The sequence below is a fragment of the Panthera tigris genome, chromosome C1 (assembly GCF_018350195.1).
Source record: "Panthera tigris isolate Pti1 chromosome C1, P.tigris_Pti1_mat1.1, whole genome shotgun sequence".
In the NCBI taxonomy this organism is placed as follows: Eukaryota; Metazoa; Chordata; class Mammalia; order Carnivora; family Felidae; genus Panthera; species Panthera tigris.
This window is the reverse complement of record NC_056667.1, coordinates 97,998,953-98,024,870: the sequence shown is the minus strand read 5'-3', so window position 1 is coordinate 98,024,870 and position 25,918 is coordinate 97,998,953. Positions and strand designations below refer to the sequence as shown.

At 49.2% G+C, this 25,918-nt stretch overlaps 1 protein-coding gene across 1 annotated transcript in view; it reads right to left on the bottom strand.

Annotated features, from left to right (window-relative positions):
* The window catches only part of VANGL1 (VANGL planar cell polarity protein 1), a 47,581-nt gene extending 27,793 nt beyond the window's left edge, over window positions 1-19,788 (bottom strand). The window contains exons 1-3 of the mRNA XM_042993807.1: window positions 19,704-19,788; window positions 10,829-11,032; window positions 3,729-3,861 (exon numbers count right to left, since the gene is read on the bottom strand). Coding sequence (XP_042849741.1) covers window positions 3,729-3,861; window positions 10,829-10,899 — 204 coding nt within the window. The 5' untranslated portion in view covers window positions 10,900-11,032; window positions 19,704-19,788. The remainder of the gene's footprint in view (window positions 1-3,728; window positions 3,862-10,828; window positions 11,033-19,703) is intronic.
* Between the last annotated feature and the right edge of the window lie 6,130 nt (window positions 19,789-25,918).

Sequence of the window (25,918 nt, the reverse complement as noted above, 5' to 3'; positions counted from 1 at the left end):
CTCTGTGTTCTCGCCTCAGTTCATGGCTGGGTTACGAAGGCCAACAGAGTCCAACTTCCGGAAGCGAGGTATTATAATACCCCCCAGCAGCTCTGAAGAGCCAGGGACCTTCACTGCCATGTACAAATCACAGCTAACCTGTAGCTATTTTTTTTTTTTTTTCTTCAAGAAGTATCAGCGTCAAGCACTCCGTGACAATGTTTCTCAGCGAGCAACCTAAGCAAATTCAAGTATGGAAGGCCAGGACAACGCAAAACTTCCTCCCTACGCCTGGGTGGCTCAGTCGGTTAAGTATCTGACTTCGGCTCAGGTCATGATCTCAGGGTTCGTGAGTTCAAGCCCCACATCGGGCTCTGTGCTGACAGCTCAGAGCCTGGAGCCTGCTTCGGATTCTGTGTCTCCTTCTCTCTCTGCCCCTCCCCCGCTCACACTCTGTCTCTGTCACTCAAAAATAAACATTGAAAAAAAAATTTAAAAAAAAAACAAAAAACTTCCTCCCTAAACACACATTCTCACTGACACATGGAATATCGAGGGTACAGAACTACCAGACTATTGCAGTGTCTCTGACTTTTGTGCTTTCCTCTCTCTTTTTAAAGTCTGAGGTAGCTTCCATTTGGAGCAAGCAGTCTCTTCCTTTACCAAGATCCACTTGTTAAGATTTTCAAACAATTCTGCTATTTTGCTGGCAAGCAAACCTGACTTCACTACAAAGGCAATGAAAAGCCACAGGGGTTCCAAAGAGGTTTTTGCCTCAGAGATTTGTGTACATGATTTAACTTGGAGAAAATAGTCTGATGTAGGGACAAACTGGGTGAAATTCATGTGTAAGACACCAACTTTGAAAAATCTAGTTTAAGTTGATAGCTGAATCAGCAAGAATTGGGATCTCAAAACTGAACAAGAACCTTAGATCTAGAAATGATCAGAATCATGATCTATGAACAGATAGGCTATGACAAGGACTGGTGGGCGGTGGCAATGGTCTTGACCGATGAACAAACAGGTCTTCGACTTGGAAGGTTACAAGTATCACATACCACAAACTCTCTAGGACAACAGCCAAAAGCCACCAAGACTCACTCACACATGTCTGAGGGAAGTACCGAATGGTCCAAGCACTCTTGAAAACGGGTCTGGTAGTGTCATACAAATTTCACTATATGCTGAACTGTATGATCCAACAATGACACTCCCATGGTTTTATCCAAAATCAATGAAAATACACATCCGCAAGAAGACCCGTGCCAGAATGTTCTTAACAGCTTTATTCACAGTAGCCCCAAATGGCACACCTCAAATGTCTATCTATCACCAGAAGGATGGGTAACAAACTGTAGTATATTCAGACGACAGAATACTACTCAGCGAAAATAAAAAAGGATGAATTGCTAAAACACACCAGAACTTGGTAAATCTCAAAATCATTACGCTGACTAAAAAACGTCTGAAACAAAAGAGTACGATCCCAATTATATCAAATTCTAAAGCAGGCAAAACCAATCTATGGCGGTAGAAATCAAAACAGGGTCTGTCTTGAAGAGGTGGGGGTGGGGACGGGAATTGACTGGGGAGAACATGAGAACTTTGTAGAGGAATAAAAACATATGTATCAATAGTGTAAGTTCTCTGGGTTTATTCAGCTGTTTGAAATTCTCAAACCCTACACTTTAAATCTGTTCATTTCTGTGGGTAAATTTCCTTCAATGAAAAAAAAAATCACCGATATAGAGGAAAAAATAGCCACAACGTCAAAAATCAACAACTTGTGGGGAGCCTGGTGGCTCATTTGGTTAAGCATCCGACTTCGGCTCAGGTCACGATCTTGAAGGTACGTGAGTTCGAGTCCCGCCTTGGGCTCTGCGCTGACAGCTCAGGGCCCGGAGCCTGCTTTGGATTCTGTGTCTCCCTCTCTCTGTGCCCCTCCCCTGCTCGCACTCGGTCTTTCTTTCTCTCTCAAAAATAAACAAACATTAAAAAAAAAATCAACAACTTGTAATATAAGGTGAGTTCACAGCCTACATAAAATAACTTACTTTATAACACCTAGAAAGAGTGAAACGTAAATACTGGATTCCATGTTGTGTACTGGGCCTAATATTCAGTTGATAATCAGTGTGGAAGTAATTATTCCTAGTGTCTCGTGGTCATTTCGTTGACCACCACACTGCTATGGTTTAGCCAGCGTTTCTAACTAAATCCCCTGTACATTTAAAGAATGGATGTACACCTTGTGCCTAAAGAGCGTAGCTGTCCGAAGCGTCCTCCGAAGCTTGGGGTTCTTAGAACAGAAAGGACCTAAGATCCTCTAAATCTGCTATCTAAAGAGCCTGAGGCCCACAAAGGTCATGACTGCCCTTGGTCACAGAGCTGCAGAGAAGTACCGCCTCCAAAAACCCATGTCAGGGCCTTTCCCATCACATCAACTTAGTGTAAACACAAACAGCTTCCCGGTGAGCTCCAAGGTGTAGAGAAGCGGCAAAGAAGAAATGTCCTCCCAGCGGGCCGCCAGCACTGCGGAATCCGCATGCGGAAGGAAACTGCCGCCCTGCAGCACTTCGAGGGCGTCCAATCTCAGGGTCAGCCAGCCAAGGCCACCCCTCTGGCCCTCCCAGAGCCGTGGCAGACAGTGCGACGTTCCTACTAACGGCATTTACTCATCACTGGCCAAACTCCACCTTCATCCCACAGCTGAGCGTTGGGTTCTGAGAGCACCTCGTGTGCTCTGAGGAATCCCAATTTCAAGTGCCTCTGTCTGCTTAAAGATGCACATATGTGTGCAGCTGCAGGTGTGAGCACACATCGGTCTATTCGGGGCCAAGGCTGTACGTGCATGTATTTCAAGAGCTGTGGAAGGTAGGCAAGCGTGTTTCTGAGTACAGCTCAGATGTTTATTTAACTCAGGCGGGCTGCCAGATAGTCAGGACCCAGAGAGAAGAACCCACACGGTGTCTTTTAATACACTGCCAATATTTTAAAACTGGGTGACTTCACATAAAATCCTGATTTCCCGCTCTTCTTAAGTACCAGTACACCCAGAAACACAGAATTCCCGCACCCGTGAGCAGTAAGACGTGTCCAGAGCTGGAGAGCTGCTGCTCCTTTGACAGAGGAAATGCATTCTCTAGTTTGCCACAGACCCCAACGCTCCACGCCTCTGTCCGGACGCTGAGGTGCCCCACAGTTTGCTGCTCAGCCCCCAGCCTGCCTGATATGTGTGTGTCCCTTCTCTGTGACTGAGGGCCTATTTCATTCTTCCTGGTTTTCCTACCGGGCATCTAAGTGTCCAGCCCCCGATTTATTTCATATATCTCTTAGCGGTCAGTCTGGGCTCTCTGAACCTCTTCTTCTCCATGCCACTCAGGGCTGCTAGAGAGGACATTTCCTTCCCTCCCGTACCGTTCCACTTTGGAACGAGTCTCTGGAGACGACAGCCTGTAACTTTCCCTTTCTCTGCCCTGTCATCAGCCCGGCTGGCTTCTTTTCAACACCATAGTCAAAGCAGGCCAACCAATCGCATTTCAGAACAATCCCCAAGGCAGCCAATGGCAGGACAGGCTGTCCTTAGACCAACAAGAAACCACGAGACATAGATAAACTAATTATCATGCTAGAAAAATAAAGATAAAAACCCAAGAGAACCTACTGCAACAAGACTTAGGAAAACATTTACTGAAAAGAGTCTTGATCCAGTGGCAGTGTGCTTACAGACTGCCTTTGATCCTTACCTGAACTTCCTCTGTCCGAGTGGAATCGTTTGCCAACAGGGGCTCTCCAGTGGGAGCTTGAATGGTGACAGATTTTTCTGACCCTCTGCCATCTTTATTCCGGGGTGATTTGTGTCTCTCTCTATTTCTCTCCCTGAAAAAAACAAAAATGACTGATCATCAGCTGGCACGTTTATACCACGTGAATCACTTCTCATCAAAATACATTGCAGATTTGATTTTGAGCTTAGAAAAATTCTACACACACACATATACACACGCACGCAGCCAATACCCACCCAAGCCACCCGCCTACAAGGAATAAGCTAATTTTTACTCCCAACTTAGTATTTTCCTCCTGCCATCCAAAGACCCAACACAGAGACTGTCACTCCACCCTCAACAGTGGAATTGAAAATACACCTTTTCAAAGCCTAACATTGTGAATTTTAGAATTTCTGTAGCTGACTTGATTTGCTTACAATCTGCCTAAATTCATTTTCTAGGACTTTCTTGTGGGGGCAACACTGCAAAATGTTTACAGTTTGGTCTGTCCAAAAAAATCTGGGACACACTGTCACCCTACACCTTTGCACAACACAAGAAGAAAGGAAATTCTAAACCAGCACAGAGAAGCATTTACTTCTCATTCCTAGAAATTCAAACTGAAAGTCATTCCCATAGGCTCTGGCTGAGTCCAAAGGACCCAGAGGAACACAAAAAGCTAGTACAAATGACACCAAGGGGTGCAACTGTCTATGTGTGTGTATGTTCAGGCTTCCTACGGAAAACAGGCTGCTGCCTCATTTTACCCCAGATGCACTTCCTGGGTGGTCTTCCAGGGCAACCGTGAGAGCACCCTGCCTCGGGTCAATGTTGAAATTACAACAGGGATCAACTACTGTGTGAAGCTGAGTGTGGTCACAACCTGGCCATTAACCACCTACGGAAACTGGGACTCCCACCCCCGTCTGTGAACACTCAGTTCAGGAGCCCCCCCCAAAGGAGCCCCTCGGTGGCCAAGAGTAAGCTCCCTCAACCTCCGGTCTTATAGGGCCTCCTTGACATCAGTCCTCCCTCAAACACTTGCCCTCATTCCCAAGGCCCCCCAGGCAGGACAGAGCACTGCACACATAGACTCTGGGGACATCAGTCAGATCTCAGGTCTGCCCCTATTCGATGTGCGACCTTGCACAAATTATTTAACTTCTGAAAACCTCAGTTTCCTTATCTGTTGACATGGGGATAATGATCATACCCCACAGATAACGTATGCAGATTTCAGTACAGGGGCCTCGAAGAAGGAGATATAAAAGGAGCTATTAATACACAATCCAACTCCTTCTCCACAGTGTCCTGTTAACCTACCATTTACCAAACAAAATCACATGCAGACTTCCTGGGGGCAAACTCCTACCTTATCAGTACCTCCCTAGGATAATCATTGGTTATTTACTTCTAAGAGCAGGGAGGCTTTCTTGGTCCCAGAAGTTCTCAGTGACAGCATCTCCAACTGCTAGAGCATAACTTATCATCCCAATCTATTGCTAAATTAGAGTCTAGAAATACACGTGCTCTGGTCAACTTGGGTGTTTTATTTTAACCAGGTTACGAGGGCAACAGCAGAGAATCTGTCTGTTTACCTAGAGATGCATCCATCAGTGCCAATCATTCCACTCCCACTCCGACTTAGGGAGCACCTCACGGTGTGCTTTAATTCATTAACTTCATTCAATCCTAACAGTGACTGTCTGAGGCTGGTAGTCTGGTCCCTGTTTTACAGATGAGGAAACTGAGGGTCATGGAGGTTAACTGACTTCCCAAAGCCGTAGTGAGCAGCAGAGCAGGATGTGAACCCAGGTCTGCTCCCACCACCGCGTCTCATACCCGCTACGCTGCGCTGATCTGCAGATCTGGTGGCACGAACATTCCTAATGCTCATCCTGACACCCTCTGTTGGATGAACTACCGGAGCCATGAAATCTGCCTGTGGAGCTGCGTCCGGCAGCCACAAAGGCACTGTGAACTTGGACAGCACGAAGCGATGGGTCCAACGCTCTGGGCTGCCGAAGACACTCACTTCAAAAGGACCCAGTGTGCGAAACAAAAAACAAGTTGGGAGAGCCTTCCCACGCGCCTGCGCAGTCTTCAGGATGAAGAGTGTAGACGAAGCCTAGAACCCCCGCTCCCCAGGGCCTCCATCAGCCAGACCCAGGAGCCTCCCCTTCCACCCTGTGTTTCCACCATCCCCAACCGCTTTCCCATCCATCACTCTTTCCGCCGTCAGCCAAGTCACATGCTCCCCCAACCCATCTATCTATTCACTAGTCCCAGGGGTCAAATCCTGTGACAGCACAAATTCCACTGGAAATCAAAATTCTTTCACTGAGTGCCAAGTGCTGAGCCTGAACGTTGCCAAGGCAGAAAGCAAGTGGGGAGGCACCCAGGGATGGAAACAGCCTCTCTAGGGCCAGCCATCAACCTGACCACCTCCACCCCTGCGGCTCTTAAAGGGCCCCGCAGCACCCAAAGGAGAAGTGACAGCCTAACCATTCCCCTGGTGACATCTGAGGTAAACCAGACAGGAGCCTACTATCTGATAACCCCGGGAAGGTTTCTCATCCCCCAGAGCCAGATACCCTAAACCAGTGCTTCCCACACCTGCACCAGGATGGGATTTAGGTACATTCGCTGGCCCCACCCCTAGGGAATTCTGGCAGGCAGACAATGGGAATCTGCATTTGTCACCAGCACCCCCGGTGATTAAGATGCGGGCGGTCCGGGGAAACTTGCCGCAAGGTGCTTCCCCCCAAATGCTCTGGGGAGGAGGTTGTTGGGGGTGATTGTCTGGCAGCCTGGCTGTTTGTGACATGCCTGTATACAACAGGGGCTCAATAATGGGAGCCGTGAGTGTAACGCCTGGCCTCACGATGTTGCGGCATAGCGTGGCTTCTTTATTAAAATAGCGTTAAGCGGATGAGGCTGGGGACAAGGCTCAGGCCAGCATGCGTTGCGTCAGGACACAGCATCAGCAGCGGGGTCTGTCAACACTGGGCCGGTGCCCGTGGTCACACGGCTTTTACAAAAATCACCAGTTGTGAGTTACCGCTCCGGGAAGGTGTCGGAGCCAGTCCTAAATGGAGAAGTCCAACAAAATTACTGCCATTCGGTGCTGTCCAGGGTGCAGAGCTTTGAGCCGCAGGATGGCCGCCTCACTACAGTGGGTGCTCACATGTCCATCTCTACGGCTCCAAATGCCGTGTCGAGTGCACTCCGGGAGAGGGCTCCCTGCTGTTTGCGGGATCTAAGAGTGGAAACAGGAGACTGAAGCAGGGGGGTGGGTAAGGCCACCAAGCCACAAGAGGGCTGTGACAAAGCCATGCACGCCAGGGAGGGTCTCCGGCTCCACCTCAGTGGTGTGGATCACCGGTGTGCCGGGCAGCTGTGTCAGCCACAGGAACCGGTGTCTTTACCTGTGAGTCGGTCTCTATGCAGCATCTGCCCATCAGAGTCCAGATCAGTGTAACTGTCCCATGTGCATGCGGGTGAGAGGGTGGAGAAGCCAGCGACGGCACGCAGGAGGCCCCAGCACGTGTCTGTACCTGCGTGTGTGTATGTGTGTGCAAACGCATCTACCCAGGCGGCTCTAGAGCTGAGCCCTTGGGGGCTGCTGTAAAACGCCCTGGCTCCAGCCAGAACCCCCATCAATTCCTGTTCCGTTCCCACCACAGTCGGCATTTCCTGGGAAGACTATTCAGCTCTGTGTCTGTTGTTGGTCTATTTCTATTTGGGGAAAGCCGGCCCCACCAGTCACTCCTCCCTTTCCTTCTCTACCACCACCCACTACCTGTCCTTTCTCTGCTGACTGCGGGGCTGGCTGGCCGCTTCCGGTCGGCATGGAGTCGGGTGGGAGGGCTGGGCACCTGGCAAACTGACTCTGGGGCGGCCTGGGAACAAAAGCACCAGTTCCCTCACTGCTCAGGCAGCCCTCTTTTGAACAATGCATTTCAGCACACGAGGATCCTAGCCTGAGGGTCCTAGCAGGTACCTGCCAAGAGTTCCTTAGCATCACTGTTATAGCTGTAGTATGTAACTCCAGGAACGCAAAAGGTAAGGCAAGGTCAGCTGAAGTCCGCACCATTTTCCCAGCAAGTTAACTGGACACCCTCTGGAGACAGCAGACATCACAAAACCAGACCACTGACCTCTTTGTTAAAAAGGAGTCACTTGTCATCTGTTTGGAACCCAGCCAGTCCCCCAAAGATGATCGCCGAGTCACTGGGCATATCAAGTTTGGTACACTTCATTATTCCTGAGTTAGGGGCCTACTAAAAATTACCAAAAACCAAGGTCCCTCCCCTTTCCTACTTTTCATTCAAATTTCTGACAAATCCCTGAGCAGAGCAGCCTTCACGGGGACACTCCTGAGGGACACAATACCCTTGGCTGGGTCTAGGGCCTGCTTATGCGCCAGTGAGGGGTATTATTACCACTTAATATTCTTTACGCCCGGACAAAGAACTCCCTGGCATCCACCATCCACAGACTACAGGCTGGGTCCCATCGTCAGTTACCATACCCTCCAGGGCTCTCAGAGAACTCACCGCATGTGGGTGCTGTTTTTCCCCATCCCTTCACCCAGAGCTTTTCTAAATAGGTATTCAGGAACATTCCTTGATTGCTTTATTAAAAGTCTCAGCTTGTGCTATCATTCGCCAAGGACTTTCCGCATGGGTCCAAAAAGGCACTAAGAATTCCGCAGGCTGTTTTAATTGGAAGTTATTGTCTCTTAAAGTCACCACGAGAGCACTGCTGTATCAATTTCTGGGGGGCCCCTGAGAGGCCGGAGGAAACAGCAGAGCACAGCCTGGGGCCTTGAAGTGTGACAGTTGAGACACACATACAGGCAGGGGAGGCCAGAGGTGGTTCCTACTCAGAACACGTCTTCCCCGATTCATCTCCAAGCACCAACAGAACCCCAAATTCCTACTTCTGTCACCACCATGTGGAAAAGGGAAGCTTGGCACACTGACGGAATGGCTTTCTCCAGCTAGAGCCAAAGATCTGATGATGTTTCCAAACAGCTGTTTCTGGTGTTTTAGAACTCGTCTGGTACATGTACCCAGCGGCTGAAATTTGTGATGAATCTCTGATCACCAGAGGGTTTCTGACTTTCTCGGGATCTGGGCTCATCTATGGTACTTGAAGCCTCACTCAGCAGGCTTCTGTTCCACATGCTGCCAGAAAGGCTTACCCAGGGTCTGGGGCAAGCTCATTCACATCCCTGCCCCACATTTTTAGGATTAAAAGACCAATACATGAACATTTAGAAAATAATGGAGGTTTCAAAAACAACAACAACAATCAAAATCTTAATAACCCGATACTCAGAAACAGGACAAGCATCGTCAATGTTACCATTCATTTTCTCATAAGAATATGTAACTATTGTAACGTGCAAAGTTTTGACTCCTGTTTTTTTATAACACCAATTCATAAACATTGTCTCGGGTCATTAAACAATCTTCAGAGATTTTTGTTTTATGTTCTTTCATTCCGTTCATATTCTTAATTATGAAACACACCCTTAGGGAAGACTGAATGGGTACAGAAAGATAAAGCGTAAACAAAATTGCCATCAGTCACCATCTCGTGTCTGGACCCTTTCCTGTGGGTGACCGCTGCGGGCAGCTTGGAGAATATCCTCCCAGACCTCCCGCTGCCTGTGTAAATCCGTGTGGGCTCACCAACGAGTAAGTCAACTAGACAGAAACATCTTACTGCTGTTTTACAAAACAAAATCCCACTCTGCATTCAGCTGCTTGTATGAGGAACTGCTTGGTCAGGGAAACACCACCTCCACTACTGTTCCCAGCCCACACTGGGCTGTGACCACAGCTGGACCTCTGGGCTGTGGCCAGTTGGGACCTTTGAATGTAATGCTGACATGCCAAGGCCATTAACAGCATTGATACGGCCACGGGATAGTGACCTCCTACCTTGTGCTGTGTTAAACGCTTTACATGCACAATCTAATTTAATCCTCTCACTAGCCCTGTAAGTAGGGTACTGCTATACCCATTTCATAGGTGAGGAGTCTAAGTAAGAGGCAGCACACAGCACTACAACTTTACCATCCGTATTCTTAACCAGTTACAGTAGCACCCCTCCCTCCCTCCCTCCCTCCCTTCCTTCCTTTCTTCCTTCCTACCTTCCCTTGTTCCTTTCCTCACCAAACATTCTGCAGGTCTGGAATACCGCAGGCTCTAGGCACACCAGTGCAGACCTGTGCACTTTGCATAGAGGAGGGCAACAGGGCCCCATCACCTCGGATGGCATTTTTTCATAACCTGGGCCTGTTCACTGGGAAAACTAGTCAGAGAGAGATATGGCACCAGGCCAATCCCACCACCTAGTGCATTAACCTCACAGCAAATGCCTAGTGGACAATGAGTCAGCAGCTTTGGGTAAAAAGCAACAAATTAACACTTTTTTTTTTTTAACTTTCATTTACATTCTCGGTAAAGCTTTGGGAGAACTGTCATCTATGAGAAGCACTTAGAAATGAAAAACATTTCCACTGCAGGGAGAAACTTTAATTTAAAATCAGTTGTGGGGCGCCGGGGTGGCTCAGTCGGTTAAGCAGCCGACTTCAGCTCAGGTCATGATCTCACGGTCTGTGAGTTTGAGCCCCGCGTCGGACTCTGTGCTGATGGCTCAGAGCCTGGAGCCTGTTTCAGATTCTGTGTCTCCCTCTCTCTCTGACCCTCCCCCATTCATGCTCTGTCTCTCTCTGTCTCAAAAATAAATAAACGTTAAAAAAAAAAAATTTAAAAAAAAATAAATTAAAAATAAATAAATAAATAAAATAAAATCAGTTGTGAACACTTAAGGTCGTCAACCGTAATGGCAGCTGTAAAATATAAATTGGTGGTATAGTTACTCCCAGTGCGAGTTAAATGCCCTTAACGTCCAGCAGCTTCTCACGCACCATGGACTGAACCTCCAGCCATCAGCAGCCCTGCAACCTGGCTTTGCCATTTGAAAAGTGACTCTTGAAATCTGGACCCACCCGCCAGTGTCCCCAGAAGGAAATGTGGAACAACCCAGAGCTTACATACCCTTGTCTGTGAGATTTTTTCGAATGACTTGAATAGTAAGAATATCCAGAGTATGTGGATTCGGTATCCATAGCAATGGGGAGCTTGCTCTTGATGAAGGAGCAGGCAGTGTTTCTCCTCAGAGGTAGGGAATTTCACCTACTCGCCTCCTAAGACTGCAAAGGGTCTGGAGATCCAGGAGCCGCTCTTCGACAGGAACAAATTCTAGGAAAAGTGGAGAGAAAAAAAGAGATTTACTGTCAAAGGCAACCCAAAGATCTTGGAAGATAAATGACGGCAACCACTTCCTCTGGGGTCTCTGTTATGGAACAGAGTGACCAAGGAAGAAGTGTCTGAGTGTTAAATGCACTGCCCAGGCAGCAATGAGCTTCCCCGGGTGTCTGGGAGGCAGGTGCAGGGCAGGCCAAACCCCTTCCACAGCAGCAGGCAAACCAGAGCCGGGAGAGACCTGGCCCTTGGCCATTTCCTGGCCACAGCCTCGCTGCATGGGTTCAGGCTGGAGGAAGTGACTTCCCATCCCACAGCCTAGACAGTGCCCAGCCCCCACTGCCAGTTTGCTGGTCCCAAGAACAATACACAGGGAAGCAGCTTTTAAGGGATGTTGCTTGCAGTTGCTGAAAACCAATGAAAAAAAAAGAAAGAAAGAAAAGAGAGAAAAAGTTTTTTGTCTCTTTAATCCAGGAATCCAAACACCTGAGAATTTATCCTAGGGAACAAATTTTTTTTTTTTTAAAGAAAAACTACTACCGCATCGTCTATAACAGTGGAAAGTGAGAAATCATCTAAATGCCCCCAAAGCAGAGGAATAGGTAAGGAAAACATGATTCATCCACCCAAAGAAAAATCATAGAGCTGTTTAAAATAATTACGAAGTATGGAAAGTTTTACAATATAATGGTAAATTTAAAAGGCAGACTACAGGGGCACCTGGGTGGTTCAGCTGGTTAAGCGTCCAACTTCAGCTCAGGTTACGATCTCACATGGGCTCGAGCCCCATGTCGGGCTCTGTGCAGACAGCTCAGAGCTTGGAGCCTGCTTCGGATTCTGTGTCTCCCTCTCTCTCTGCCCCTCCCTTGCTCGTGCTCTCTCTCAAAAATAAATAGATGTAAAAAAAATTTTTTTTAATAAAAAATAAATAAATAAAAGGCACACTGCAGGATTACAGATACATCCTGAATCTGGGTTACAGTTACAATCATATAAAAGGCTTATGTAAACATGATTAAGAGGGAACATCAGAAAATGGAAGTAGGTGATTTATTTGTTGCGGGCTCCTGGGTGTTTCCCCAAGTTTTCATTAGATATTGCATTGCAATAGAAATAAATGGGAAACATTTCCAAGTACATTCCTGAGCCCCACATGCTCAACCTTGACTTCTAGAAGCCTGAGAACCACAAGTCTGTCTGCCCCTGTATCCCTCACCCGAGAGCTGGTCTCCACCCATTCAGGGCCCCTCCTTCCAGTGCAAACAAAGCCAGTGAGATAAGTGTGGAGAGAAAACAAAGGAGCTGCAAATGCCAATGCCCTCCCCGCCCCCCACAATGACCCTGCCAACAACCTGTAAACCTAGAGGCCCTCAGCCTCAAACACCGCTTAGGATGCGTCTGCCCTCAGCATTCGCTCTAAGTGAGGCACGTTCACTTCCAGGGGCTGTGACCCTGGGAGAACCTCCCTGGGCCTGGGTGTCCGGACTCATCATTTCTCCTCTGCCATCAAGAGCCCAAGGCGAGCAGTGGGGGGACATGGGTTCTAGCCAGACCTCTTCACTGTCCAGGACGACCTGGGAGGGGCCGCTTGCCTTGAAGTCGGCCTCAGTTTCCTCATCTGTCAAACTGGGATAAATCAGGCAGCCACTGTTCTCCCAGGGGTGATCTGAAAATGGAAACAGATACGGTATCGGGAGCTGGGTTCCAATCCCAGGCTTTACTCCCTTATTGGTTATGAAACCTCAAATTACTAAACCTCTCAGTACCAGGAGCTAATTAGCTAATTCTGGCTAAATGCTGCTGGCCTGTCTCAGAGGCAGGTGACCCAGGCCCTGAGACCTGGGCTGGTCCTGTTCATGCTTCCCAGTCATGACATCTCTGAGCCACTATTCACCCACCGCCCATAAAATGAGGCCACTTCACATGAGCTCCTCCTAAGGTTGGTGAGAGCATTAAACCAGGCTCCCTGCGGAAGGCACATGGCAACCCAGACGTCATTCCCCTCCTCCTTCCGCGCAAGGATGTCATTCCAAGTCCTCATTAAAACCTCCGGCCATCTACTAGGACAACTCCAGGCACGTCCCTCAAAGGAAATCCTGGGCTCCTGAGTGCCCTCTGGGGAAGGGCTTTACCTGACTCTACTGGCACCCACGTCCACGTTCTCCCACAAGTCCTGCCTGTACTCATCAAAGGGGTGGTCTGTATCTGCTGCCACTCCCTCCCTCTTGACTGTCACCCCAATCCTCCTCCCTCGACACTCCACTGAACTAGCTCTAAGTAGGCCAAACCCAAAGGTCACAGCCTTGTCCTCCTTTCCCTAGACCTTCTGACCCCATTTCTGCATTCATCTACCTCTGCATTTAGCAAGCAGCCACAGGAGGCCCCGGTAAGCACTGCTGGGACACAGCAGTGACAACAGCACACGCACACGGCCCCCGGCCTGTCGTCCCAGAGCTCTCTGTTGCCCGTCAGCCTCTGACTTGATGGTACTGATGCTACCATTTCTCCAACGCGCCTTCCCTCTCCCCCCATCGGGTTATCCCTTCAGTCTCAAAACTCGCCCTTTCTTCTTTGTCCACGGATTTATTCTCGCATAAGCTCCTTGGAGTCAGGAGCTATGATTTGCCTACACCAAGAAACTGTGAACGTGGTAGGTACTCAACAAATACTGAAAGAATCCCCAGGGCACATCTCCTACTCGGCTACCTCTTTCCAATTTCCTCTACCAGGGGGTACAGTCACTGCACCAACGCCGTTCGTCCAGCCCAGTGCCACTTCTGACAGTCTCTTTCCTGTGACTCGCACACATCCTGCTGTCCCTAAGTGCTGACGTCAGTCCTCAGGAGCCTCCGTCACTCTCCTGGTGCTCAGCCACCCACTTCCCCTAGGCTCTGTGGACAGAGGGCTCGTGTATTATGAAGCCTGCAGGTCTCCCCACAGAACCCAGTCTACACAGAGCTCGGGCCCTTTCTCCTAAGTCATGCTGTCTCTATTTCAGCGATCTACTCTTGTCCAAGATCTGAGTAAGGATTACGCACGAGCAACAGCAGGCAAATGGACAAAATCCCGGGTGGACTCATTTTAAGGGCCAACGAAAGAGCTTCGATATAGCCCACAGGAACACCCATGGCGAAGCTTATCACTGCAATGCTATGTTTCCGAGACAGCTCGCCTCTATGCACAAGAAAGTAGCAGGATTCAAATAAGGTCAGAGGGATGCCTTATCAGGAAAATAATAAAGTAATGAAAAGGAATCAGGTTCCTGGGGTAATAAACTGATAGGCTGCTACACTGGCCTGAATAGGACAGTCACATAAAGGTGTAAACATAGGGGCCCCTGGGTGGCTCAGTCAGTTAAGCATCAGACTCTTGGTTTCAGCACAGGTCATGATCTCACAGTTCATGGGATCGAGCCCTGCATCAGGCTCCATACTGACAGTGCAGAGCCTGCTTCGGATCCTCTGTCTTCCTCTCTCTCTCTGCCCCCCCTTCACTTGCACATCTGTGCACGCGCCTGTGCGTGCGCTCTCTCTGTCAAAATAATAATAAAAAAATAGTATAAATATGGATCCTGGAATCTGGAACTGTCCCTCTATCATCCTGGCCCAAGAGATGACCCACACTGGCAGGTGCACAGCACCCAGAGTGATCTTTCATATCACAACGTGGAGGTCATTTCTCTGCTTGAAACCAGTCCATGGATGGTGTCCCACGACAGTTGGCATAAACCAAAATCCTTCATTTGGTGTGTGGGCCCTGCCCACCTCCCAGGCTGCACTCTTCCTTCTCCAGCTCCAGGCCCCTCAAGGCACCAGGCTCTCCAACTTTGGCTCAGGTCATGATCTCACAGTCTGTGAGTTCGAGCCCCCCATCCGGCTCTCTGCTGTCAGCACAGAGCCCGCTTTGGATCCTCTGCCCCCCTCTTTCTCCGCTCCTCCCCTGCTCACGCTTTCTCTCTCCAAAAACAAACATGAAAAAAAAATTCAAAAATAAATAAATACTGCTTCTTTCAAGAGGCCCTTCGGGACCCTCCAGTCTACATGAGGCCCCTTCACAGAATCCTATACTTTTCCTTTATGTCACAATTTCTAATCATACATTGCACGATTACTTAATGTCTGGCTCCAGTGGAGACTGTAAGCACCAGGAGGGCAGGGACCACATTCATTACTGTCTGTTCAGCTCCTGAAATATACCAGGCAATCAATAAATGTGTGCTGAGTAAGGGTTTCTGTGGCAGACCTCAGGCCTTGGAGGCCACAGATCCACTGTGGAAGAAACCCTAGCCATTGTCTAGTTTACATTCTCAGTTTTACAGAAGAGGAAAGTAACGCAGAGATTAGGTTAGTGGTGATGTCAGAACCACCAACTTTTTGCTCACACAACAATCTCACTGCAGACGCACTAAGTAAAAATCAGCAGCAGTCTCATTCAGCTGCTTCCCACAAACATCCTGACCACCCCCTCTACCCCCCCCCACCACTGCCCTCCTGCCTTTCACCCCTGTAGTACCCGCTATAGGCACTGCTTGGGTGGGAGACGGAGGCAAACACCAGGAAAGGGTGAGGGCTGGTCAAGTGACATCTCATGAAGGCCAGGAGGGCAACGCTGGGACAGGTGCACAGGGCACTTTTGACTGCATGGCAGCATCTTAAATTCTGGGATTCCCAGGCACAAATGTCAAAGAGAACCCCCTTCGCCATGCCTTATTAAAAACAAATTGAAGGTCACTGGCCTCAGAGAGGATCTTTCCCTAAAGTCAAGTTCACCCACATAAAATATACCTGACTACTACTTAAAAGAAAAACACAGTGTTCAGAAAATCATACGAGGGAAATAATATGTTACGGTAATGACAGTGGTAAACACAAGTTAACCTTGACGAAAAGGAAATTATAAAAACATCAACGGCTCTGCCTACAGCTATGAAGTAATTACGGGAACTCTGGTTTGGAGGGTAGAAAGTTATCTTGTGAGGGGTATGGAGACATACACTGTATTTAAAGAGCCACTCTGCTCCTTCTGCAGTAAATCCAAGGGAAAGAAGTTTCTGGTGCAATCATGTTTATGCATACTGTGCATATTACTTTTTATCATACATAGAATGCTAAAGGGTTTACTCCATTAACTTTTAAGATCTTTTTTTTTAAGTTTATTTTTTTCAAGCTCACAAAGTGTGAGCGGGCGAGGGGCAGAGAGAGAGGGAGGCACAGAATCCGAAGCAGGCTCCAGGCTCCGAGTTGTCAGCACAGAGCCCGCCCCAAGGAAGGAATACCTTCTTCCTTAGGAAGAATACCCTAGTATTGCACAAGACTTCCATACCAATTGCATTACACTATATGTACATTTTTTGGTCAGTGCTACTCTACCTTGAACTAATACCGTTAACTGTAGCTAAGTAATTTAGTGACATCCATTCTGTTCCTTGGGCCTCCTTTTACTAGTCCCAGGTGGGAAGTGACTATCAAAGGGATCAGAGAAAAAACTGTGTGTTCCACTGGGTTTATCTGGAGGGCCTTGGGGTTGTAAGTATGGGAGGGTGGGAAGGGTATGGTAAAGCCCTGCAAAACATTTTGCTGAACTTGTGCTCTCTAAACCATAAAACACCCTCCAGGTCGCTGATGGGGGGTCAGAAGGCCTGTGGCATTTGTGACAAACCCAATTGATATTTTCATTACAACAGAACTCTGATAAATGAATGATTCTGGGCCACTATACACAAGCAAAGAAAATGTTAAACTCATTTTTTTTTTTTTTTTTTTACCTGTTTTGCCAAAGATTTCAACTCACCTTCCTCGAATAACTGCTCTTGGCTCTAGTCACTAATTACCCCTGGAACACCCCCCAGCAGCAGGGTGTGGATTTCTGAAGAGCTGTGGATGGTTAACATGTCTGGGGTTCTATGATGAGTATCTGTTTTCAAGTGACCCCCTTATCCCCTGCTAGATTTTTAAGCTTCAAAAATAGATTTTAGGGGCACCTGGGTGGCTCAGTCGGTTAAGCGTCCGACCTCGGCTCAGGTCATGATCTCTCGGTTCGTGAGTTTGAGCCCTGCATTGGGCTCTGTGCTGACAGTTCAGAGCCTGGAGCCTGCTTCGGATTCTGTGTCTCCCTCTCTCTCTGTCCCTGTCCCATTCATGTTGTCTCTCTCTCTATCTCTAAAAAAATAAACATTAAATTAAAAAAAAAACAAACAGATTTTTATGAGTACTACCTCCTCTGTAAATCCCATGGTGCCTAGTCCAATGATTGCTGTCCAATAAATGGCATTCAGAAAGGCACTAATGGGGACAGCAGCATGCACCTTTTCATCAGGCTGCAGGCGAGACCAAAGCTGCTGGCAGAAACATGGTCCACTTAAACCTGTCTTGTCCACCTTCTGGAAAATGGCATAGCACGATGCCCGCATCACATGCCCACACACAGCTAGTCCCCTAACCACAGCTAGTTACCTTACAGAGAGAGCGCATGACAATAACAATTTAACAGACTAGTTACTTGTGTGCTTACTATGTGTTGTGGACCATTTAAATCATTTGCATGCAATATCCCACTTAATCCTGAGAACAACAATGTAAAGGACATCAGATATTAATGTCACGCTACCGTTAAGGAAAGCAAGGTCACAGTAAGTGAAGGAGCCAGGGCTTGAACTCTGAGAATCTAATTCCAGAACCTGTGCGCTTAGCTATGGAAAACGAATAGCAATACAGCAATTACCAGAACTGTTTATTTACACATTGGAGGGCAGGCAACCATCATAAATTGTCCCAAACCACACATAACCCACAAAGAATTTTGCAATTTCAACTCCTGCTCACAGGCCCGGTGTCCCAAGCGTTGTAGAGAGTCCGGAAGAAAAGAATCTGAAATAGCTGCAGGTCCAAAGGTAGAAACTGCTTATTAAAATACAATGGGATAAGCACCCATGTAACCCAAAAATGCCGCTGAGGTCTGGGGTGACAAACAGGGTGTTTGTGTGTATCGGGGGATGGAGGGGAGAATAACTTCCTCACTCAACGCCTGTTAATTCTTCAATAGACTAAGGTGACATGGAAATGGTGCTTGGTAAGGAAACTTTCCTTTATGGTTCTGTCCTGGTGCTCAAACACGTAAGACAATAAAAATGTACTGCCTGGCAAGCAGTCCTTGCAAATATGCCGTCTCAAAATGCGGCCATTTTACTTACAAATTAAGTTGCAACCAAATAATTTCACTAATTACCTTGACAGACACCAATGTTTGGGAATTCTAAAGGCTCATGGATAGGTGAAGAGTGTCCTTTTCTCTGAACTGCAGAATAAAACAGTTTCCTCCCACAAATCAAAGCCCCAGCTAGATCACGCTGATTTAATTCAGCTCTAAAAACTCTAATTAGTAGTTACATAAAATGACTAATTACTTTTCCCTGGTTTTAGGCAGTTTCTGCCATGTCACTTTAAAAAGCCTAGGAGCTGTGTAATCAACCCACCCTGAGGAGGAAGAATGCTAATTAGCATTGTTGATGGGTGACACAAGCTATAATATTTTCCAGCAACTCTGTAAAATTCATAAACATATCAGTGAAAACGGCCAGATTCTTTACAGCTTGCTGGCTTTTGGCATAAAGGTCTAAAAATACATGCACTTCCAACCACAGCCTGGTCCAAAGGGCTCAACAGAATGCACGCGCCAGCCACACAATCATCAGAATATTAAGCGCTCTGACATCTCTTAACGAGGAGCTAAACGGGCTCACGACACCTCCTCGGCTGGGCCTTGATGACCTGGTTTGAAGACGCGAAAACCGAGCAAGAGATTTCTCAGCTCCGAGGCTCAGCCGCTCACCTCCCGGCCGCCAGGCCACGGCTCCGCCCCCCGCCTGCCTCCGCCGGCGACGCGTTTAAATTTTTATAAAGCTTCACACTTCTCTGGGCGCGTTGCTTGGGGCAGTTCAAAGGCTGCAGGAGGAAGGGAGGTCCTGCCCGTGGCGAAGGCTGCCCCGGTGCGGTGAGATTTCCTCCAACGGGGACACCTCGGGCGGGGACTTGCCGGACGCCTTCTGCTCCACCCCGGCGTTTTTGAAAGTAAACTCCTACCTGCCTGTTGCGCTCTCCCGGGCGCAACCGGACTCGCCCCCCCCCCCCCCCCCCCCCCAGGCCTCCGGGGTCGGCTCAGTTTTGCAAGCGAGGTGCGAACACAGGCCGGCTCTGTGCCGGTTTCTGGCCCGGGGCCGGCAGCTCCAGGGTCGAGCCCCGCGGCAGGGTGGGAACCGCGGTGCGCGCCCGACTCCCAGGGAGCGCAGGGCGGCCCGGCCCCCCGCCCCGCTGGGCCGGTACAGCCGCCCGGGTGCCCCGGGAAGGTCGGCCACTCCCCGCCGGCCGGCCGGAACGCGCACCCCGAGGCGCACCCCAAAGTGCGGCCGGGGCAGACGGCGGCGTCCGAGGCGTGGGGAGGGAGCGCCGGGGCGGCGGGGCAGGGGCCGGGGCAGGAGGGGCGCACCTCGCGGGCTCGGGAGAGGAGTGGGACCCCGGAGGCACGATCCGGGTGCGGTGCGCAGGCGGGGAGCGGGCTCCCGGGCGGGAGGCGAGGAGGGCGGGGACCCGGGGTCCCAGTCCGGGGTCGGGGCGCGGGGTCCCGCGGCGGGGAGCGGCTCCGCGCCCCGCGCCCGGCCTCCCGCGGGACTCACCTCCGCGCCGGCCGTGCGGGCTCCCCGGCCCGCGCTCTCGGCTCACAGCGGCCCCGGCTCTGCGGCCTGCGCTGGGCTCCCGTAGAGGCAGAGCCCCGCCGCCGCCGCCGCCGCTGCTGCACTGCCGCTTTCCGCTTCCTGTCCCGGCGCCGCCCCGCAGCCCGAGCCCAGCCCTGCGAGCCCGGCGCGGCCGCGAGCCAAGAGCAGCGAGCGCGGCCGGCCCCGCCGCGGGCCCGGCCCACCTGCAGCGGAGGGCGGGACCGGCTGGCGTCTCCCGGCCCCTCCCCGCCCGCGGTCGCTCCACACCCGAAGCTCGCACACACTCACACACGCGCGTGCACACTCATGCACACACAGGCCCCAGGGACTGACCACACACACTCACTCAATCATTCGCTCACTCACTCATTCATACATCGTTAACGCATGTCCCGGCCTCGACCCCACCCCGCACCCCAACATACTTGCACCCTTGAACGCTCGCGCGCGCGCACACACACACACACACATATTCACAATCGTGCACAAAATCCAAGCCTGTTTGCCCTGACCGGGGCCCCACATACATTCACACAGACCAGGGACTGACCCCCCCCCCACACACACACACTCATGTACACACATCCCAAGTACTGAGCTGCAAATGTCCATATACCCCCAACCAATACACGTTACTCACACTTAAGTTCACACAGCCCAGGAAATGAGCCCACGAATAACCATACACCCCCACACCCCCACAGCCAACCCTCTCCCTTCTCCTGTGACAGAGCAGTCACTGCCCCCCCCCATCCCCACCCCAGCCAGTTTTCTGGAAACTGCTGGAAGAGCACACCTCTGAAGGCACACAGCCCCCGGGGTGGGGGGCTCAGTCCGGATTCAACCCCTTTGGCTCCATCTCTGAGTCTGTTTCCCTGTCCAGAAAGTGAGAGGATGGGAATGCCAACCTTGCAGCGTCTGGGGAGGATGATGGAAAGTGGCTGGTGCCCAGGCAGGCGCTGAACAGTTGTCATCTGTTTATTTGAATATCTGCATTCTTCTTACTTAGTTGTGTCACGTGGGTAGGGCTGAGCATCCCTGTGGAGAGTCTGGAATCCGGCTGGAACCCAAAGTTGCTCACGTGACGAGCTCTCGTGTAGAGGCATGTCTAATGAAGTACTGTGGGCAGTTGGTGTGGGGAAACACACGCCCACCCTAAGCTAGCCTTGGGGGAGGGGGGGGAACTTCAACCCCAAAGCCCACACTGTCCCCTCACCACCTCTTGCCCCATCCCTCTCGTCCCCATTGTCTCTCCCACATGTCACACTTCTTCAGAGGACATCATATGCTCAAAGTGCCAACCTTGAACCCCACCCCCAGCCTGCCACCCCAGGACATCTGCCCACCCCTCACCAACCTGTCACCTGTCTCCAGAGGGCAGGTCCTGCTGATGCGGGTAGCCACCTTCTTAAGGGTAAAACCAGTTGTCTATCCACCGTGCTCAGGTGCAGAAATGTAGAGCTTTATAAAAACATGTGTCTTCCGCGGTGCCTGGGTGGCTGAGTCGGTTGAGCATCCGACTTCAGCTCAGATCATCATCTGGCGGTTTGTGAGTTCGACCCCCGTGTCGTGCTCTGTGCCGACAGCTCAGAGCCTGGAGCCTGCTTCAGATTCTGTGTACCCCTCTCTCTCCGCCCCACCCCTGCTTATGCTCTGTCTCTCTCTGTCTTTCAAAAATGAATAAACATTAAAAAAAAATGTGTCTTTCATCTTTAAAACATAGACTCTTCAATGTTAGAACAGGCCAGGGATTTCCATTCCTAGTTATGATGCTCCTGGATAGCCCCCATGAAATACACAAATCCTCACTAAATTTTCTTGGGAAGTGATTATAATTCACCGTAGTTTATTAAATCTAGCTACCGTTACTATGTGCTTTCGGGGGAAGGGGAACAGTGTATAATAAACTCTATTTTAAGGTAATAAATGTGCATTTAAGTGCCATCCACTCTATGTTTTAATTCAATAAACTCAAGTATCCAAGTGTAAAAGGTAAGAGTTGGAAAACTTGTCAGGAGCTGAATGGTGGTCTGTGTAACCTGGAGGCTTGCCCTGGCTTCTTTTTTCTATCCTAAAGAGGATCAGGCTTATTTAGCTCTTGCCTAAAGTTGAATCCTCCAACTTAACCTGAGTTAGTAGTGAAGGTAAAATTGCGGGTTCCAACGGCCACTCCATTGTTTCAATTCTCCATTTATGCCAAACTCAAGTAGGGGAGTGGGGTACAACATGTTGGGTGCTCTCAAGACTCCTGAATGACTGTATGTTTCACCAACTCATGTGTGTATTTCTCCCTTCCTGACCATTCTCATGGTATCCCCAAAGCCTAGAATGCTACTCACTAAAATTCTCCCTGTCTGCCAAGATCCAGCTCAAAGGCTACCTCTTACCAAAGCATTTTCCGGTTCTCACAACCAGGAAACATTCCTCTCCCCTATTTGAATTCACACAGCACTCTGGATTTTTTCACTTACCTTCTTAGCTTCTATTGGTTATTTGCATTTCGCTCCCTAATAATGTGAAGCTACCATGTCTTACCTTTATTTTCATCCAAGATCTTTCCACATAGTAGTTGCTTAAAAAAAAAAAAAAAAAAAGCTTAGCAAATAAATGAGTGACTATAAAATACCACTTGCCCTTGAGAAGTTTACAATCTTTTTTTTAAGTGTTTATTTATGTGGGGAGGAGGGGCAGAGAGAGAGGGAGAGAGAATCCCAAGCAGACTCCGTGCTGTCAGCGCAGAGCCCTTCATGGGGCTCGATCTCACAAACCGTGGCATCATGACCTCAGCCAAATCAAGAGTCGGGTGCTTAACTGACTGAGGCACCTAGACACCCTGAGAAGTTTATAATCTAACCAGGGAACAATCTAATTGAAAAGTTATGACATGTACATAAAGACAGTCAACAACAGAAGAGAATACAGTACATAAAATGCTAAATGCACCAAAAGCATAATTTTTAAAAGTCCCTTATCCAGCCTCAAGAATTCTGAATACACCTGAGAAACAGCAGTTACAGGAGAAAGTCCTCTGATTAACAAAATAGACTGTATAAAACCCATGCTTTAAAGTGGGTAGACTTTATGAGTAGGAGAATCTCTCATATCCTCCCTTAGATACTGTCTATAGTTAGTTTGCAAACATTTCTGATAAACTTCATCATCTGATTTCTAAACCCACCGTAGATAAGATACTTATCAAAGCAGAACAGGGGATGACCTCAGGAGACCTCAGGGTCTGCAAAGGTCATTATGAAGCTTGTTTAATTCCCAAATTCCTGCCCTTTTGCCAGTTACCTCTCTTGGCACACTGTCACATCACAGAATAATAGTGATGAACCTGAGTTATAAAGATTAGATGGATATTCTGTATACAGTACTCTAAGAAGACAGGAGGGGCGCCTGGGTGGCTCAGTCGGTTGAGCATCCGACTTTGGCTCAGGTCATGATCTCACGGTCTGTGGGTTCGAGCCCCGCATCGGGCTCTGTGCTGACAGCTCAGAGCCTGGAGCCTGTTTCAGATTCTATGTCTCCCTCTTTCTCTGACCCTCCCCTGTTCATGCTCTCTCTCTCTCTGTCTCAAAAATAAATAAATGTTAAAAAAAATTTTTAAAAAGGAAAAAATGTAAAAAAAAATTTTTTTGAAAGATTTCCATCCAAAATGTTTGAAATGTCATAAAGTGCCGATTCTCTACAGAGATGTTTTCTGTGAAAAAGGCCCGTATGTAAAAGCCACATCTTATCTAGGTTAATAATGCCAGTGATGAGGGTGCTAACCTATGGGTTATTAGTGTCTAAGGAGAGAAGTGACAGGGACCTGGATGGTCAGTCAGGGTCAACTTGTCCTTACTTTAAGGAAAGAAAGAAGAGAATAGGCAGAGGTAGATGACAGTGGCTGGAATAGTGACTGGCTTATCTCAAGTGCTTAATAAATATGAGTTGAATAAATGTGTAAATAGTATTTCTGTGTAGAGTGTGGACAGGGGTGTGAAGAGACGAGTAGTCTGGGATACAGTCAAGGGCAGTAGCAGATAAGCACTCATGCTAAACACAGCACATTTGATATTGAGTGGCGGGATTAGAAGGTAGAGAGAACTTTGAATCTAACTCCAGTGTTTGAACTTTTTTAAACAGGCTAGCAACAACACCATAAAGTATTCATTCATCCATCCATTCATTCAAAACCGTACACTTAGTATCTACCACAAGGCAGGCGATGTATCAACTATTAAGGATACAAAGATAGGTAATGTAACCGATCAGTGAGTCAACAAAATATTTACTGAGCACTTACTATGTGCCAGTCACTGTTCTAGGCTCTGGGGATACATCATAACAGACCCAAGCTTCTGCCCTGGTAAAATACATATTCTAGAGGGGAGACAGAGATGGACAAAGGAGCAACATGTGTATTGGGGTCAGATGATAACAAGCACTACTGAGAAAACATAGCAGGAAGAGAGAGAAGGGATGTGGGCAGGCATGTGCAACCTCACTGTCCTGCAGGAGCCCAGGCTGCTTGGATGAAGCTGCTGCTTACAGCCTTGCAACACATCTGAGAGCGCTGTGACTGAGCCAGTCCCAGGACGGGAGCTCAGCCTGCATGGCTTCACCTGGCCATGACCCTGGGAGCAGAACTGGAAGGATGAGTATTTGGCAGATAATGAGGGAGGCAACATTCTGGGCCGAGGCACAGAAGTGTGACAGAGCATGTCCAGGAGGCCGTATCAGACGGCAGCGTGCGGCGCCGATGAGCTGGAGAGTGGGGCAGGGGGTTATGCAGGAGGCAGCGTGGAACTCAGATCTGGAGGGCTGAGGCGCTCCGATGCTGGTGGTGTCATGGGGGGAGGACAGGAAGGCAGCATGCACCTGCGAGCAGTTCCGCAAGGAGTGAACATAAGGGAGGAAGCAGGGCTGGGGTGAGTGAGAGAGGGGGTGGGCACAGCCTGGAAGAGGGGGCAGAATTCCGAAGGCTTTACGGGGTGGAACCTGGAAGTTGGCCTTTATCTGGTGGGCAGTCGGGAGCTATTGGAGGGTTTTCATGGAGAGGAATAGGACTGAGCTGAGGTGAGGTGTGCAGAGTGGTTTGGGGAAGAAAGAGCGAAGGCAGGAAGACCCAACGGGAGGCTGGGGAGACACAGGGAACCCAAGTGACAGATGGCGTCATCCTAGGCAGATGCCGAGCCTGGAGAAAGAAGTGCAAGGAGGAAAGGTAAGTTCAGTTTTAGGCATGTTGAAATGTCAGTACCTTTGGGGTGTGTAGGTGCAAACGTTAGTAGAGCACACTGAGCATTCGTTATATACGAGGCACCGCACTTAGCATTTTATAGGTCTTACTTATTCCTCACCGTTGTAAAGTATTGTATCGTCTATGTTTTACAGAGAAGACTCGGGCATAGGAAAGTGAAGAAAGCTGCAGAAGGTCACCCAGCAGCTCACAGGCGGGGCCGGGCTCTGAACCCAGACTGGCCGGCCACAGATGCCTCATCTTTAAAATATTTTTTTTAACATGTATTTATTATTTTTGAGAAACTGAGACGGAGTGTGGGTGGGGAAGGGGCAGAGAGCGAGAAGGAGACACAGAATCCGAAGCAGGCTCCAGACTCTGAGCTGTCAGCACACAGCCCGATACAGGGCTCGAACCCATGAACCGTGAGATCATGACCCAAGCCGGAGTCGGTCGCTTAACCCTGTGAGCCACCCATGCACCCCAGGTGCCCCGTCTTTAATCCCTAAGCTACCCTGCTTTTAAGCAGTGTGGGTTTAGAACCGGGAGGAGACAGGCTGCTGACAACGCATCAAGATTTTGGAGATTATGTGCAGTTGACAGTGCAGTGGATAAAGGAGCAAGAAATGGGTAGAGAGATGCAGACTGTGGGAAGCAAAGAGATAAGACAGGGACAGGCGGAGGTGAGACAGGTGTCATTGTTATTGTGTTCTGACAGAGGAAGCCCTTGGAGCCTGTTTATAGACCAGGGGGAAGAAATCTTCCATTTCGAAATTAAGAAAGGAAAGGTAACTTGGGAGACCGGTGGAAGGACAGGTCTTGCGTAGGTGGAGACAGGTGATCAGACAGGGTGGGTGTAAGAGGTCAAGGGCATCTCCGTATTCTCCGTGAAGGAGGAGGCAAGATGCTCTCACAGAACCTGGGAGGCTGGGAGAGGAGGTGTATGGACGGC